Source organism: Balaenoptera physalus (genome assembly GCF_965194825.1).
Source record: "Balaenoptera physalus genome assembly, chromosome: 7".
In the NCBI taxonomy this organism is placed as follows: domain Eukaryota; kingdom Metazoa; phylum Chordata; class Mammalia; order Artiodactyla; family Balaenopteridae; genus Balaenoptera; species Balaenoptera physalus.
In genome coordinates this window covers 3137471-3152628 of record NC_138886.1, presented here as the reverse complement: position 1 = coordinate 3152628, position 15158 = coordinate 3137471, and the positions used below count along the sequence as shown (strand labels likewise).

The following is a 15158-nucleotide window of genomic DNA, read 5'->3' as shown; positions in this document are numbered from 1 at the left end:
CCATGTCAGCAGAACAGCCCCAAGGAGCCTGTTTCTACAAGACAGTCGGCCCAGGTTGGAGCTAGTCTTCGGCCCGGTGATCGACCCCCTCGGAAACAGCCCAGGGCCCCACTCCCCCGTCCGTCGCACCTGGAGCCCCGAGCCCACCCACCCGGCCACCCGCCCCCCAGCCCCCAAGTCAGGACACTCACCGGCAGCATGAGCATGGTTCCAGGAGGGCCGGGCAGCCCGTCAGCCCCAGGAAGGCCTGGGCGTCCAGGGGGACCCTGTGGACAGAGGGGCCAGGAGAGTGGGTCAGCGCACGGGGCGGAGCTGGGCTGGGACGGGGTGACAGGGCGGAGTCAGGGCCCGCAGAAAACGCACTGCACAAGCACAGCGCAACGCAGGACCCCAGGAAAGGGATGTGCGGACCCCAAGCCCAGAGGAGGGGGCTTCGCTGTGGGCGGAGGACAGGGAGGAGGATGGAGGGAGGCCTGAGCGGATCCAGAGGAATCAGAGACAGGAAGGCTGGAGCCTGCCACGGGGCGGGGGGTGGAGGGCAGAGGCCACACTGCGGGAGGTGGTTGGGGGCAGGGTGCTGGGGCTTCCACGACCCCAGGAATAACCCCAGGAACGTCCCTGCCAGGTGTCCCACCTGGGCGGGGCAGCCCAAGGACACCTGCGCTGGCTGCTCAGAGGGCCAGCTCGTCCGTGGTCAGCGAGGGGCCCCTGCCCACGCGCCCTCGGCTCTGCGGGTGGGGCAGAGGCCAGACGGAAAGCGTCCACTTGTCTGGACAGACGTGCGGGACCGGAGTCGCCAGGAGGACAGTGCACGGGACACCAGTGCTCTCAAGCAATTCAAAGCCCCACCTCTGTACAAACATCATACCTCCAGCTCATCCTAACAGCACCCCACCCCCCCGCCCCCCGCCGACAGAGTCTCTAATTGATCCTGGCCCAAGTCAGGCCTATGTGAACGTTAACACGAATAATACAGCTTATTGACAAAAAAGCGTTTTATCGCTCAGCTTTTCACTAACGCAGGCAGACTCCCAACCAGCTTGCGGGGGACGAGGTCTGTCTGCAGAAGATGAAGCTTAGCTCCCCCTCCTCAATGAAAGAGACCACCATCAGCCCCACTGCGAGGGATGCTGGGTCCAGCCCTCGAACCGAGTGTGCAAACACCACCACGGCACGATGCTCCCAGCTCAGACACAGACTGACTCCCCGGCCCAGAAGACCAAGCACCCGGGGGGTCCATCCCGGAATGACCCAGAAGGGTGTGCACTGCCTGGGCCGGAACTAACACCGTCTTTTCTTCAGTGGTTATGTTTACTCCAGGACCGACCCCCGTTCTTGTGAAATGTGGTATAACACAGATTCACCCAAAGGGAAAAGTGAAAGTTCCCTCTCATTCCTCCAGAAGTAACTAGGGCTAAAATCCTGTACGTGTCCAGAGAGGCCAGAAGCACAGGCACCGAACACCCGATGTGTATCACGTCCGTTAGTCTAGGGGTGCGTGGCCAGGGAGGCGGTTTTCCTCCTTTTTCACGAGGTCATCTTGTCCATATTGTTCTGCAATTGGCCCTTTTCCTCTGCTGCACATTGTGGCCTATTTATGAGCTTGGCCGCATTCATTTTAATGGCCACACATTGCAGACTCATCATTTATTTAATCCGTCCCCCTCTGATGCACGTTTAGGTCATTTCCAGTTTTCATTAGAACACAGGCTGCCGTGATGAGTCTTCAGGCATCTTTCTTTCTTTCTTTTTAATTTTTTTCTGGCCACGCTGTGTGGCATGCGGGAATTAGTTCCCCGACCAGGGATCGAACCCGGGCTTGTGGCAGTGAGAGCATGGAGTTCTAACCACTGGACCACCGGGGAATTCCCAGGCATCTTTCTTAGGTAGGTCCTCAGAAGCAGAACTGCTGGGTCAAAGGATTCCCGTTCCCCTTTTTGCTAATGGATACAGCCAAATGGTCCTTGCCTGCCATTTCAGAAAAAAAAAATTCTCAGAAAATAAAACTTGCTTAAAAAAGAAAAATCCAGAACGTGTTTTGCCACCCAGATTTCCTCCTGGAAATCCAATGCTGATAGCGGTTCACAGCTGAGCTTGCTGCTGCTGAGTCGATCCCAAATCAAACCCCCAATTCAAAGCTTAGGGTCCGTGTCTCCCAGGGACAAGATGCCGTCCATGTGGTGTCCACGTGGTGAGCGTGTGCCTCTGTGTGTGTGTGTGTGTGTGTGTGTGTGTGTGTGTAGCACTGGAAACCAGGAAGCATACTGGGGCGGCCCCTCATCCACTGTTTCCACTTTCAAAGACCCTCCTCCTGCTCTTTTTAAGCCATGGAGGGTGAAAATTCAACCTCAGGGGCCCAAAAGCTATTTCACCCTCACGCTGGCAGGCTTCAATTACACCCAGCGTGATTCCCAAGAGCGTAGGCATAGATGGACAAGGAAAACCTGGAAATCCTGTGAGAAAGAGAAGGTTCGCAGGAGAAAACCACCCCGTGAATCCTTCTGACACTTTAAAATGTCAGTCCCGCGTGTCCCCTCGCCCGCACCTGTATTTACCACGGCTTGAAAAAATCGTCAGCCGAGCTTTGCCAGGCACTGAGGTCTGTAACTCAAAGACTTTGTCCCCTGAGCCAAAAGATGGGGCTACATCACAGCCGCCTTCCCACCCTTCAGGACACCGAACGCAGGCTCAGGACATGTCTCACTCTGTCCACGGCCTGCCAGACACGGGGCATGCTCCAGCCACCAGGCTCAAGGCGAAATAAGAAAAGTCACCCGGCCTTTGTGTGTTTTCTGATCAGTGGCCTAAGTTGGTCAGACGGAAATGTTTTAAAGCACTGGCACCGCAGAGCTGGTCACACGTAGACCAGGTAAAGAAACAAGGCACCCCTTCCACGGTTAACAGAGGGTTTTCCTGAGGCCATCCTGGCGTCATTCTGGCATGGAGATGAGGGGACAGAGAGCTCAGACCCTTTGAAAGTGGCTGTAGACTCAGGCCCCAGGCTGAACCCAGGAGCCCGGGGCTCAGCACCAGCTGCAAAGCCGAGCTGCTTCTCATAATAAAAGCAGCAGGGTCGGGGAGGGAGCTGCAAAGACCAGGGGAGTCTTTATGCTGAGATATTTTTGCTTCTGCTCTTAGAAAGACCCAGAAAAGGAGAGGAACACGCACCAATCCTCAGATCCTCAATATCAGTGGGTTTTTCTTTTCAGGCCAGCTCCTGTGCAATTACAGCTTGCGAGAGGCCAGAGAAGTTCTTAGGGGTCAGCTCCTGCTCTAGATCGAAAACTACAGATCTACTACATCTGGCTACACCTGCGGCCGGGGCCAGAGCCCTGGGGGAAGCTGGCACCATGCACGCTCCCACCCCACCAGGAGCCTCAGCTGGCCCTACAGCAGGAGGAGGCCAGGAAGTCCCAGCGGAGCTCACTGAGGTCTTCTGAGCCCGGGAAGCCCGACAGGCCTGGAGAGAGGCACTGAGGTGTTTCTATCGATACTTTCAGCCTTGTCCCAGCTCAAAAGGTCCCCCCCATGTGCTCCCTAATATGAAAAAGGGTCTTTCTGGCCTCTAGGGGGTTCAACAGGTTAACAAGACGACTCAGGTGGCCCCGGCTCAATCCTAGTGATGCCTCATTGATAGCACCGGAGGGGGGACGACCAGGTCAGAGAGAGGACATGGCCCCAACACACCCAGGGAAGGCCCGTGTCACTGTGGCTTGTGGCCAGGACATCACAGAGATACCTGGCTGTGTGGAACAGGTGAGTAACCAGGTGTCCCAGGTTGGATGGTCCCATAAAAGATGTCCTGGGCACACAGGGGTACTGGAAGGCGGAGCCGCCTGTCCTGCCCCCAGAAGGCAGGAGATGGTCGGACAACCTTGCCTTGTGGGCATCGGCGGTCACTCACCACGGCCTCTGCGAAGCTAAAAGCTTCCTATGAGAGACTCTGCCTCTCAGCCAAGTTGCAGGGACCCAGCCTGTGTCCGTTCCCCTGGCCCCGAGTGTAAATCCAGCCAGCCGGGGGGGGGGTTAGGTGGTGACATAGCTGGGCATCGTCCCAGCTGGCCCTGGGGAGCAATGCAGGCACCTGTGAACCACGCTTTCCGTGCGTGTAATAACGGGGGTTCTTACAAGCCTTTTAAAGGACAGAAAAGACCCTCAAGCAAAATCCCGAAAGGATGCCCAACCCTTGAAACCTAAAGAGGTGGGGGGGAGAGGCTGAGGTCTCAACAACCGGGAGAAGGGGCTGGAGAAGCTGTGCCCATGGCAGCGTCATTACCAGGCTGCGTGGACATGATATAGGGTCATTGACCCTGCTGCTCTCTGGCCCCGAGGGTATCAAGTGCATCCCAATTCTGCAAGGAGGGAGGCACCCCCACAGGAAAGGGGGCGACCTTCCCTACGTCTAAGAGAGAAGATGTGTGCTATGGCCGGCCGGCCTCTCTCACTGACATCTGGACTCAGTCACACCCCTGGGTCCATCTGAGGACGGCTCTGTGGGGGGACACGGCTGTCACCCCCCCAACCCCTCCCAGACCTTTGGAGTGAGCTGGGTTAGAGACTGCAGCCCCTGGGGCAGAGCTCGACTGGTGTGGGTTCAGGGGTGGGCAGAGGACGGGCCCCTCACTTGCTTGTCTGGAATTTCAACTGTGGCAGAGGCAGGAGCGGCATGGGAAGTATGGGAAGGCCAAGCATGTCACAGGCCAGCCACGGAGCAAGGCCCACCTACTCTGCCCCCAAAGCCACTGGCCACAGGGAAGCAACATGGCGGAGAATCCTGTTTGGTGCCAGTCTGATCCGGCTGCCCTCAGAGGTCACGCGGCCGCCTGCTTTGTCTGCGGGCATCACCTCACATCACCCCGATCATCACCCCAAAGCCCCCAGCACCTGACAGCCAAACACCCCCTGGAAGCAGACCCCAGCCGCCTTTCCTCAGGACCAGACCCAGGCACTGTCCACCCCAAAACTGTGAGGTCTTTGCTCTGGGCAGTGTGCCAGGCGTTGGGGATAAAGGTCTGTTAGGATGCACACACGGCCCCAGTGTCTCTCACCTACAACTACACCCAATTATAGCTCTCAGTCTGACTGTGCTCACATCGATATTCATTAGACCAGCAGGAAAAACAAAAAGAAAAGAAAGTCAAGCTGGACGAGAAGCCACAGGGCTGCAGTACCCCCAAACGCCCACTAGGAGTCGGAACGAAATTGCCGCGAACTGGGATCAGCCTGCATCTCTCCGGCAGCCACCCAGGGCGATCCGGGGATGGTCCCTTTGACCAGTGTGACCCCCAGATGGTCCCTTTGCCCAGGGAGACCCCAGGATGGTCCCTTTGACCAGGGCGACCCCAGGATGTGTCCCTTTGGTCAGGGTGACCCCAGGATGGTCCCTTTGGCTAGGGTGACCCCAAGATGGTCTCTCTGACCCAGAGCAAGTTTTCTGTGTCTGTTGCTAGATTTCCAACAAGGAAGCTGGAGCGAGGGGGTCTTAAGGCCAATGAAGTTCTCGTATTGAGGGAGGATAATTCGGATCCTGTGGGATGCCCAGGCAGCACCAGAGCTCTTTGGCCACTGCAGCTGTTGTTACTGCTACCCTAATGCAGGGCCGCCACCGTGAGCTGGCCCCTGGAACCCGCCGGGGGACCCAGAGCCAGGCTGAGGCTCACTTTTGCAGGGGTCTCCTGCCTCCAGCTCAGGGCCAGGCAACAGTCGGCCCCCTAAACATCTGAAGAGAGTGGACGCACTAAGGGGTGGCGTGAGATGCGGGGGGCAGGGCAATTTGGGGAAGGACGTCAGTGTACTGCGGTCACCCACACAGGTGAGGTCAAGGCTGCTCCCCGAGCAGGGAGGACGCCCGGACGAGGCCACAGAGCCCGTGATCCGAGGGGACTGAGCCGCCCTTACCCTTTCTCCAGGGTCACCCACTTGGCCAGTGGGACCCATCGTTCCTGGAGGTCCTGGGAGACCCTAGAATTAGAAACAAAATCAGGCAGAGTTAAAGATGCAGCCACAGGGAGGTTCCCGCCTGGCCAGGAGAGGGTTCGAGAAAGTGCCGGTCCCAGGGCGTTTACCCCTCTTTTCCATCTGGGAGCTTTAAGGGGTCTCCCTCCACCCCCGAGCGCCTCCCACAGTCATGGGAAATAAAATGGGAAACTCACCGCGGGGCCTTCGGGGCCGGGCGGCCCCTCCAGGAGCATGCCCTGGAAGAGACAGGGAGAGCGTCTGAGACCCCAGGACCCCTTCCCTCCATCCCCAGACCCCGAGTGGGCCCGGCCCCTAGCAGACCCCCGCCCTGAGGAAGCCCTCCATGCTGGGTGGACCAGAGGACCACAGTCTCGGCCTCTGGGTCTGCACCCTCCGTCCTGGGAGGGGTCCCCAGCCTCTGGAATGGGGGCCACGGTGACCGTCCTTTGAGCGTCTCCAGGGGAGCCACAAGCCAGACAGCAACCAACAGGCTTCCCTCAAGAACAGCTTCCAGAGGAGTGAGGGGTCCCAGGACTCCCCGGCCACGCCTCTGGCCCTCCTGTGCCCAGGGGGCAGTGCCCAGGCAGGCCCTGGTGATGGCGGCCTGAGGGAGCAGTGGACCCCAGGACCAGGGCCCAGTGAGGGTGGAGAGACGACCACCCGGTGGATTCAGGGGGGACAAGAGGAAAGGGCGCCGCAGGCTGAGGTCCCCACCTAGAGAACCTTTAGGACCAACTGCTCAGACAAGCCACGCTGGGGTCTCCACCCCCTCCTCCCTCCACATGGGAAACACAGCCAAGTCCCCTGGACACTCAGCTGCCCTCCTCTTCTAGCCCCTCACCCGGCGGAGCCGAGGTCCACGCTGCCTCTGGCCCCCAGGCCTCACCGTCTTTCCCCCCAGATGAGGACAAGGCCTCCTGCCCCCTGTCAGCCTGGGCCCTGGAGTCGGCATGGGCAGCGGAGGGGAGAGCAGGCTTCAGGTCCCTGCAGACAGAGCTCCCGGCCCGGGGGCTCCGGCTCTCGGGCCTCGGCTTCAGCCACCTTCCCAGCGCGGGCCTCCTCTCTACGCCTGTCCGGTCAACACCAAGGTCAGGCAGGCCCCAGTGTCCTCTGTGTTCCATGCCCACTTCGGGGGTCAGAGGCAACGCGTGGCCTTCCAGGGAGGGAAGGACCTCTGGCCCCTGCAAGGGTCTGCATGCTGAGAACACCGTGGTGGATCGTTTCTGGGGGTCCTGGGACCCAGTGGGTTCTGTCCGGCCCGGCTGGGCAGGCTTCAGCCTCACGCGGGGCGCCTGGCTGCCGTGGACCCCTCCTCCCAGTGAATTCCTGTGACGGCCGAGACAGCGGTGAGAGGGCTGGACACACTTGGCCCCCAGTGGCAGACCTGCCTCCTGTTTCCCCGGAACACAGCAGGCTCGGGCTGCTTCTCAATGCTGCTGTGCCCTGGGCTTTTCTTTGAAAGTGAACAGTCCTCTTGTGAAACCCGGAATTGCCTCCTAGGAGTAAGAGGGTGTGCCCAGGACAGGCACCAGGTCAGCACAGGTGTCGGACACCCCCCAGTGCGGGGCACCCAGGCCAGGGGCTGCAGGTCCCCTCCAAGCCCCTCACCCTCCCCACCGGGGCTGCCCAGTCGCTGGGAGGATGCACCCGGTGTTAACACAGATGTGCACTCAGGGAGACGTGTGTACACGAGATGCGCACAGAGAGTTCATCCAAATGACCTCATCGGTCCCACTCTCCTGTTTCCTCCTCTGACAAAGGCAGCTGAGGAGAATCAGAACTGAGCGAGGGTTAAGAGAGAAACCCCTGGCTGCCGTGGACCCTGCAGGACTGCAGCTGTCTTCCCGGACACACGACCGCTGCTCTCAGGGAGTGGGGGCCATGGTGGGTGGGCTCTCACGGGAGGATCATTCCAGGTCGGCCCGGGAAGGGCCGGAGGCTGCTGGATGGATGAGCCCAGTGGAGGGGTGCCGGAGCTTTCCCAGGTACAGTGAAGGGATGGACCCCTGGCCACCACCCCAACGAGAAGTGCTCCCAAGACATGGGAAGCCATGGCCTTCCTTCACTGGCCCCGCTCCACACCCCACCAGGGTGGAAGGTCTCAGCCTCAGCTGAGAACTCGCAACAATCCTTAACGGGGGCCCATTCATCGGCTACATAGCACAGACCAAGAAAACCTTCCTTAAGCCACAGTGGAAGGCAGACATGCCTGTTGCGGGCCTTTACCAGATGATACAGGACGTTGAATCTGGAGATGCCTGGTCCCTGAGGTCCCAGGGCAGCCAGGAGCACCAGATCTGTTGACCTGAATCCGCTCGGCTGAGGGACTCCTGTCCTGTCAAGGAGCCACTGGTGTTGCTGACCCATGACACAGGGTACCAGGTCTGAGTGGGAAATAGCCCCTGTGTCCCTGGGATGGATGGATGGAAAGAGAAGGAGCCGGTTCCCAGAGCCCCAGGCACACTGAGCCACGCTCCCCAGGAGGAGGTCGCCGGGGCAGGCTGGGGAGAGGTTGGCCTTCACGGGCCGTGACGCCTGCGCGGCCGAGGCAAGACCACGTCGGCGGTCATCCAGGACTCGGCCATCTGTTTATAGGGAGCTAAGGCTCTGAGGACATCTGGTGAAGCTCCAGGTTGAGAAATTCCAACGGTTTCCATGATGTCTCCAGGGAGACCGGCCTCAGCCCCTCGGACACCCCAAACAGGCTGGGGGCTGGGCGGGAGCGAACGCTGGGGCCAGAGGGGAGGGCATCCTTCCCTAACTGCATCCAGATGTCTCACTTCTCCCCGAACAAAGATGAAATGCACTTTCTGGAGACATGCTATTTGTGCTGGACCACTTCTATTTTCTCAGCCTGCTCCCCCAGCCCACCCTCGCCGCTGGAGCCTGGTGGAGCCTGGCAACGGGACACCTCATCCACTCTCACCCCCCTCCACCTGGACCTGGGATGCTACGGCTCTCACACAGGGGCAGCCTGGTCTGGGGGACGTGTGAACAGGAAGCTCGTCCTGACCGAGGTGCCGGCCAGGCCGTCCCAGAGCCAGGACCAAACCCAGGGCTCCACAGAGCCTGGCCCCTGCCTGCCCGAGGGTTCCACTCTTCCCAGGCAAGATGCCCCTTTCACCAAGCGATGGGGACACCACGGAAGGCACCCGAGGCAGCGGCAAGTCCACCGGGGACCAAGGCCATCTGGACTGTGGTCTGCACACAGCTGGACCACAGGGAAGTCACGCGGGGTGTGGTCCACCTTCTGACACAGCCCCTCAAGGACTGGAGCAGGTTCCCGGCAGCCCCGTGTCTTGAGGTGGCACCACTGGCCGCACTGCTCTTCCCCGACGGTCGCCTTCCTCCCTGAGTCTGGACGTGGTGTGAGGATTTTACATGTCGCCGAGCAAGGGACCACCTGGTGCTGGTGTCTCCCTTCGGCCCCTCTGCCCACTTCCTCTGCATCCCCATCTTTCGGCCCCAGACAAGCCCTGACTCCCGTGGACCCTTGGAGAGCACCAGAAAAGGAATGTTCTCAGCCCGAGAGCAGGATGTGTGTGCCCAGTGGCCACAGCCCAGTGGGAGCGGATGCGCCCATCCCTGGGACAGGCCTGGGGGGTGGGGCAGGGAGCACAGAGCAGGACAGTCATCTAGTGTCCCCATCCTGATGCCCCAGCCACGGGCTTCAGGTGCCTCTAAGGTGGATGAGGTTCCAGAAGAACCTTCCCAGTCCCACGGGAGGATGGGGGTCACCTCAGTTCTCCGTCCCAGAAGCCCCAAGACCAGAAGCGCCCTGGAGCCTCCAGGTCGGGCAACCAAGTCCTGGCAGTAGAGAAAGCTGGAACCTGGCCCAGCCTCATGACCCGTCGAGTGCAGGACGCTGGTCTCCTCCCTCTGGCTCTTGGAGGATGTGGCAGGGGTGGACCTTGGCAGCCAGCCCCTCCCCACTCTTAGAGCTGCTTCCCAGCCCGTGATGCCATGCCCACCACGTGCAGCTGCAGGGCACTCCTCCCCCACCTGGCTGATCACCTGGCACCTCGCCCGCCTCGGCTCAGGGCCTGGACCTCGGCAGCCCAAAGGCCACAGGGTGGACCCTGGTGCTCCCGGCCAGGCACGGCTCCCTGAGGGCAGAGGACACGCCAACACAGAGTGGGGCCCCCGCCAACACCCACCGACCCACGAGGTGCACGTGGGACCTCTTGCCTATGATCCCAAGGTTAAGACGTTCTCAACAGTCATTTTGTTTAACTCGCCCCCAGCCTGGCACGGTGCGGTCTCACTCAGTGGGAGCTTCAGTGCAGAGCTGTTTTATTAAATCCCCTCGGCGTGGCTGACGACCAGGCTTCCCTGTTTCACCAGCTGCAGCCACATGGCTGCACGGCCCGCGCGGAGAGCTGGGTCCGTGGCTAACGCTCCCTGCCTCAGACCAGCCGCTCCTGGTCCACACTCAGCCTGCTAAGCCCCTCTGCCCTCCAGGGGAGCTCCCTCCTTCCCAGAAGCCGAGTCTTTTTATCAAGGAGAAATCGACACACTGTGATGTGCCCGGATCTTAAGCGTGTGGCACAAAGGGTCCTGGCCCATTCGAATCCCAGGTAGCCACAAACTCATTCGAGGTCCAGAACCTTACCCCTGCCCAGGCGCTTTTCGAAGCAGCGTGTGGCATCCATGAGGTCACGTAGCTCCTCGTGGTAGCCCCAGGCATAGAGGCGCAGGGGTCCCGCAGGTCCAGCCACGTCCTACCTAACCCGCCACGTGCCCCAAGCTTCGACCCACCACCCCGCCGGTTTCGGGGAGACAATAAGAACGTGTCTTACTGGTTCGATGATGGCAGGTTCTCCCTTTTGACCTTTCTCGCCCCGTGGTCCGATCTGGGGTTTATAAGATGCAGAGGGAGGAGAGGGAGAACAGGAAGAAGGTACAGATTACACCAAATCCATCCGGCTGATGAAGCAGGGGTCCCCCCGCAAGGGCCCGGGGAGGCACCCTCCCTAGCCACTCACCCCTTCGTAGATGGTGTCCTGGTTGGCGGGCATGCCCGGCCCGATCTCCGACGGGGAGACGGTGGGGTCGTAGTAAGGGTCGTAGTAGTTCTCATCCAGGTTCTTGATGGTTTCTTCTGTGAACTCTCCCTCCAAGTCGTCCATCCCCTCCTCCGGAGGCGGATCCGGCTGAGAGGGAAGGCGGCAGGGGTCACCCAGAGGAAGCCAAGTAACGGACACGCACAGGCCCCCAGCCCTGGGACTCCAAGCACCGTGGCATCCGAGGTCACAGAACACGGGTAGCCTGGGGTTTCACTTGTTGGGAGTCATCGTCTCCCTCTCACAATCGGGAAACTCACCCCAAAGCCCCCAAGACCCCGTGGCAAATCAGGGCTGCAGAAGGATGGGCACACGGCACCAGGCTGCACCGTGTACTTGGGGAAACTGGGGCCGCCAGGCCCAGGGTCTCGGGGTAACATGCCCCTAATCCCATGCCCGTTGCCAGAGGGGTCTGGACCCATCAGAACCCCGTGTGTCTGCTCTGTGGCCGTCAAGAATTCAGCATCACATGATGGTTGTTTTTAAGCATTCCCTATGGGCTGAGCTCAACTCCTCTCCAATCTGAAGACGTGGCAACAACCCCAAGAGGCGGGCAACACTGGTGCCAGGTTGTAAATGAGATCACTGATTTTGAGACAGGGGATATCACTTTCCAAGGTCACTGGCAGAGATTTCAAGTCCGGTCTGGTGATGGGAAAGCCCATGGTCCTACCCGGCCTCACGTCTGGCCTGCTTGTCCAGACCCCCAGCTCATGTACCTGTCTGGCCTGTCCCCACCCGGGCCACAGACAGGAACAGTGCCTGTAAACACGCACGTCCTCTTCCATGTCCACCGAACCCCAAGAGACCTGGAGGGCGGGGCTCATTCCACCCATTTTGCCGATGAAAAACTGACAACGCTGAGATCCACCCAGCAAGTCGGTGACTGAAAACTCAGCGGGCATCCTCGGCGATCATTTAAAACGGCCTGGCTGCAAAGGGCTGCAGGGCCAGGTGTGGTGGGCAGGGGGGGAGGGCAGCTGCCCCAGGACAGCAAGGTGAGGAGTAGAGAAGGAAGAGCCCGGGGTCCGGCCCCCTCCCCCGGACCAAGCCCACTCGCCGGGGAGGCAATTACGTTAGAGGCATTGGCGGTGAGGACGGTGCTGGTGGGAACTTCGGCCCGGGCGCCCCGGTCGGGGTTCTCGTCAGGGTTCTCGATGCCTTCGCCGTAGTTGAGGTCCTCGTAAGGGGGTGGGGTGTAGTAGTCCTCGCTGGGCACGTAGTCGTAGTCACTGATGCCGGGGTCCTCCTCCTTCCCGGCCCCCTCGCTGGTGTCGGGCACCGGAGGGGCTTCCGTGGGGGGCTGGGTCAGCTCCTGGGAGCCGGGCAGAGACACGCAGGGTTAGGGGGGCGGCCGGCGCAGCGAGGACCGGGTCAGGGGTCTCCTCTGCGGCGTGAGAGGGAGGCTGACGCATCGGCCAACCGGCCCCTGTGGATCGGGGCACCGGGGCCCCCTCGGAACGGGGGCGACCGCCCAGCCCGGGGGAGTGCTATGCACGACGAAACCCCGCAATCACGCGCTCGGACAGACTGAACTATATCTCAAATTTCTTTTAAAAAGTAAGAGAACAGGGAATTCCCTGGCGGTCCAGTGGTCAGGACTCCGCGTTCTCACTGCCGAGGGCCTGGGTTCAGTCCCTGGTTGGGGAACTAAGATCCCGCAAGCCACATGGCGACCAAAACAAAAAAAAGTAAGAGAACATTCCAGACTCTTAGAGCCATACGGGCCAGTGTCTCGGTCACCCGTTGGGGAGGGGACTGGATTCCATCACAGGGGTGTCCCCCGCACCACGGAAAGCCCTCTGCCCCACACTCCCCGTGAGGACAAAGCACATACGGTCCCTGGTCCCCCATTTCCCTGCCAAGCTCCCGCCCACCGGCCCTGCTCTCCACGCATCTCCAAACGGCCCCCATGCTCGCCACGGCCCCCCCCTCCCCCCCGCCAACCACGGCCTCCAGGGCCCAGCAGCCACCCGGCCAGACCTCGGCCACCTCCGTGGTCTCTCGAGCAGCTTCCACGGGTGTCTTGGTGGGGGTGGGCTCCTTGCCCGCGTCGTCCGTGTCCTCGTAGTAGGGGTACTCGTAGTAATAGGCGTCTCCTTCACCCTCTCCTTCCGGGTACTGAGAGCAAACAGGGCCACGTGAGGAGGGCATGGGCCCCCCACCCCGAGATGCCAGCCTGCCATCTCCCTCCCTCGTGGGCTCAACGGGGAAGATCGGACCCCAAAAAGCCGTGCCCAGCTCCAGGCACCAGCCCCGTGGGCCCTGAAAGGACTCCTCCCCCTCCATCCCCTGGGGGAGCAGAGCCAGCCCCACGAGGAGTCCAGGGGAGGAAACGGGGACCCCCGGTGGCCTTCAAGGAGACATGAGCCCTAAGAGGTCCAAATGTTCTGAGCCTTTGGCACCCGAGGGCCAGGACAACCAGCCAAACCAAGGGCCCTTCCCGACCTTCACCGAAGGCCCAGGCCTCACGGGAGGGACTTCACAGCGACAGAGATGGTCTCACCCTCAGACCCATTTCTGTATCGGGCATCGGGAGGGGGAGGCGTGGCCAGGAGGCCTCGGCTGCAGGAACCCAGCTGGGAGCACCGCCCACCCTGTTCTCGGGGTGTGAAAGACGTGCCTAGCCCCGGACCCCACAGCTTCATGGGCCACCCCCCTCCTTCTCTTCTGACTGCTCGTGAAAGAAGGGAAGCTCAGAGAAAAAGAGCAAGATTGAATTTTACTTAAAAGAAACAGGAGTCCAATCTGCGCAGGGGCTGGGAGAGGATTTTCATTTGGAAAGGGTACAAAGAATTGCAAATCAAATTAACCGAGGTACTGCTGGGGCGTGAGGGCGGGTGGATGGGAAGGGTTGACCCACAGACACACGGGTCACGGTCAGAGGACAGAGGCATTGGACATGCTCCTGAAACTCTCGGGCCGAGGCTGCCCCTCAGAGTCGCTGCCGCCCTAGGGGTCAGAGGACCATCATTCTGCTCCGACAGCCCTGAGCCCCTCCTACCTGGCAAGCTCCAGACAGCCCGCCAGGGGCACCTGTGGCGTTTCCGCTCACAGTACCACACCCAGGTGTTGATCCAGAGGGCGCATGGCTCTCTTCACCCAGAAACTTGTGTGAAAGATTCTTTACCAACATCCTTTTTGACTCAATTGCTTTGGGAGCACAGAACCCTTCGTAAAGTGAGTCAGGAGTCCACCTTGCCCCGGGGATCAAATATAGTCTCAGCCAGTGGGTTTACTTAAGACGGGAGTCCCACAGCTTCTGTGTCCCTCCACGCCCACCAGCCCCAGACGGTCTGTCCGCGGCTCCCACCAGGACTCACATATTCATCTGGATTGGGGTCCTGAGACTGGGGCTTGTCGGGGACCGCAGTGTCACAGTCAGGGCTGTAGTGCTCGCAGTAATCGTAAGCTGCCCGGTGGTCCGAGACGAAGAGCAGCTGCTGGATGTCTCCCTGGAAAAGGACGAAAGCCCTGAACAGGCAGCACAGACGGCACCCACGTGGGGACCCAGGAGAACTGCCTGACGCCTGAGAGCTTGTCCTCAGGGCCAGACCTCCTCTGGGGAAGCTGCCACCTCCAAGAGCCATTCAAGCGACCTGGCCACCCACGCATTACTGATCCATCCATCCATCCTTCCATCCATCCGTCCACCCAGCCGTCCACCCGTCCACCCAGCCATCCACCCACCCATCCAGCCAGGCAGCCAGCCAGCCATCCATCCATCATCACCCACCCATCCACCCACCCATCCACCCATCCATACACCTATCCACCCATCCATACACCTATCCACCCATCCATCTGCCCATCGATCCATCCATCCACCCAGCCACCCGTCCACCCAGCCATCCACCCACCCATCCAGCCAGGCAGCCAGCCATCCACCCATCACCCACCCATCCAACCACCCATCCACCCAGCCATCCACCTATCCACCCATCCATACACCTATCCACCCAATCATCCATCCATCCACCCATCCATCCATTCACCTACCCATCGATCCATCCATCCTTCTCTCCATCCACCCATCCACTCATTCAATAGCCATTATTGAGCACCTACTAAGTGCAAGCTACTGCATCACACATGGCAGATGCACCCATGGCCCAGAAACCACTGCCTAGTGGTGCC

At 60.5% G+C, this 15158-nt stretch overlaps 1 protein-coding gene across 3 annotated transcripts in view; it reads right to left on the bottom strand.

Annotated features, from left to right (window-relative positions):
- The window catches only part of COL5A1 (collagen type V alpha 1 chain), a 159243-nt gene that overhangs the window by 76575 nt on the left and 67510 nt on the right, over window positions 1-15158 (bottom strand). For 2 of the 3 annotated variants that reach the window (XM_082470134.1, XM_082470135.1), the window contains exons 5-12: window positions 14345-14476; window positions 13005-13142; window positions 12097-12336; window positions 10944-11111; window positions 10758-10811; window positions 6153-6194; window positions 5899-5961; window positions 192-266 (exon numbers count right to left, since the gene is read on the bottom strand). In XM_082470134.1, the coding sequence (XP_082326260.1) occupies window positions 192-266; window positions 5899-5961; window positions 6153-6194; window positions 10758-10811; window positions 10944-11111; window positions 12097-12336; window positions 13005-13142; window positions 14345-14476 (912 nt within the window). The remainder of the gene's footprint in view (window positions 1-191; window positions 267-5898; window positions 5962-6152; window positions 6195-10757; window positions 10812-10943; window positions 11112-12096; window positions 12337-13004; window positions 13143-14344; window positions 14477-15158) is intronic. The other variant, XM_082470136.1, reaches the window with a different exon arrangement.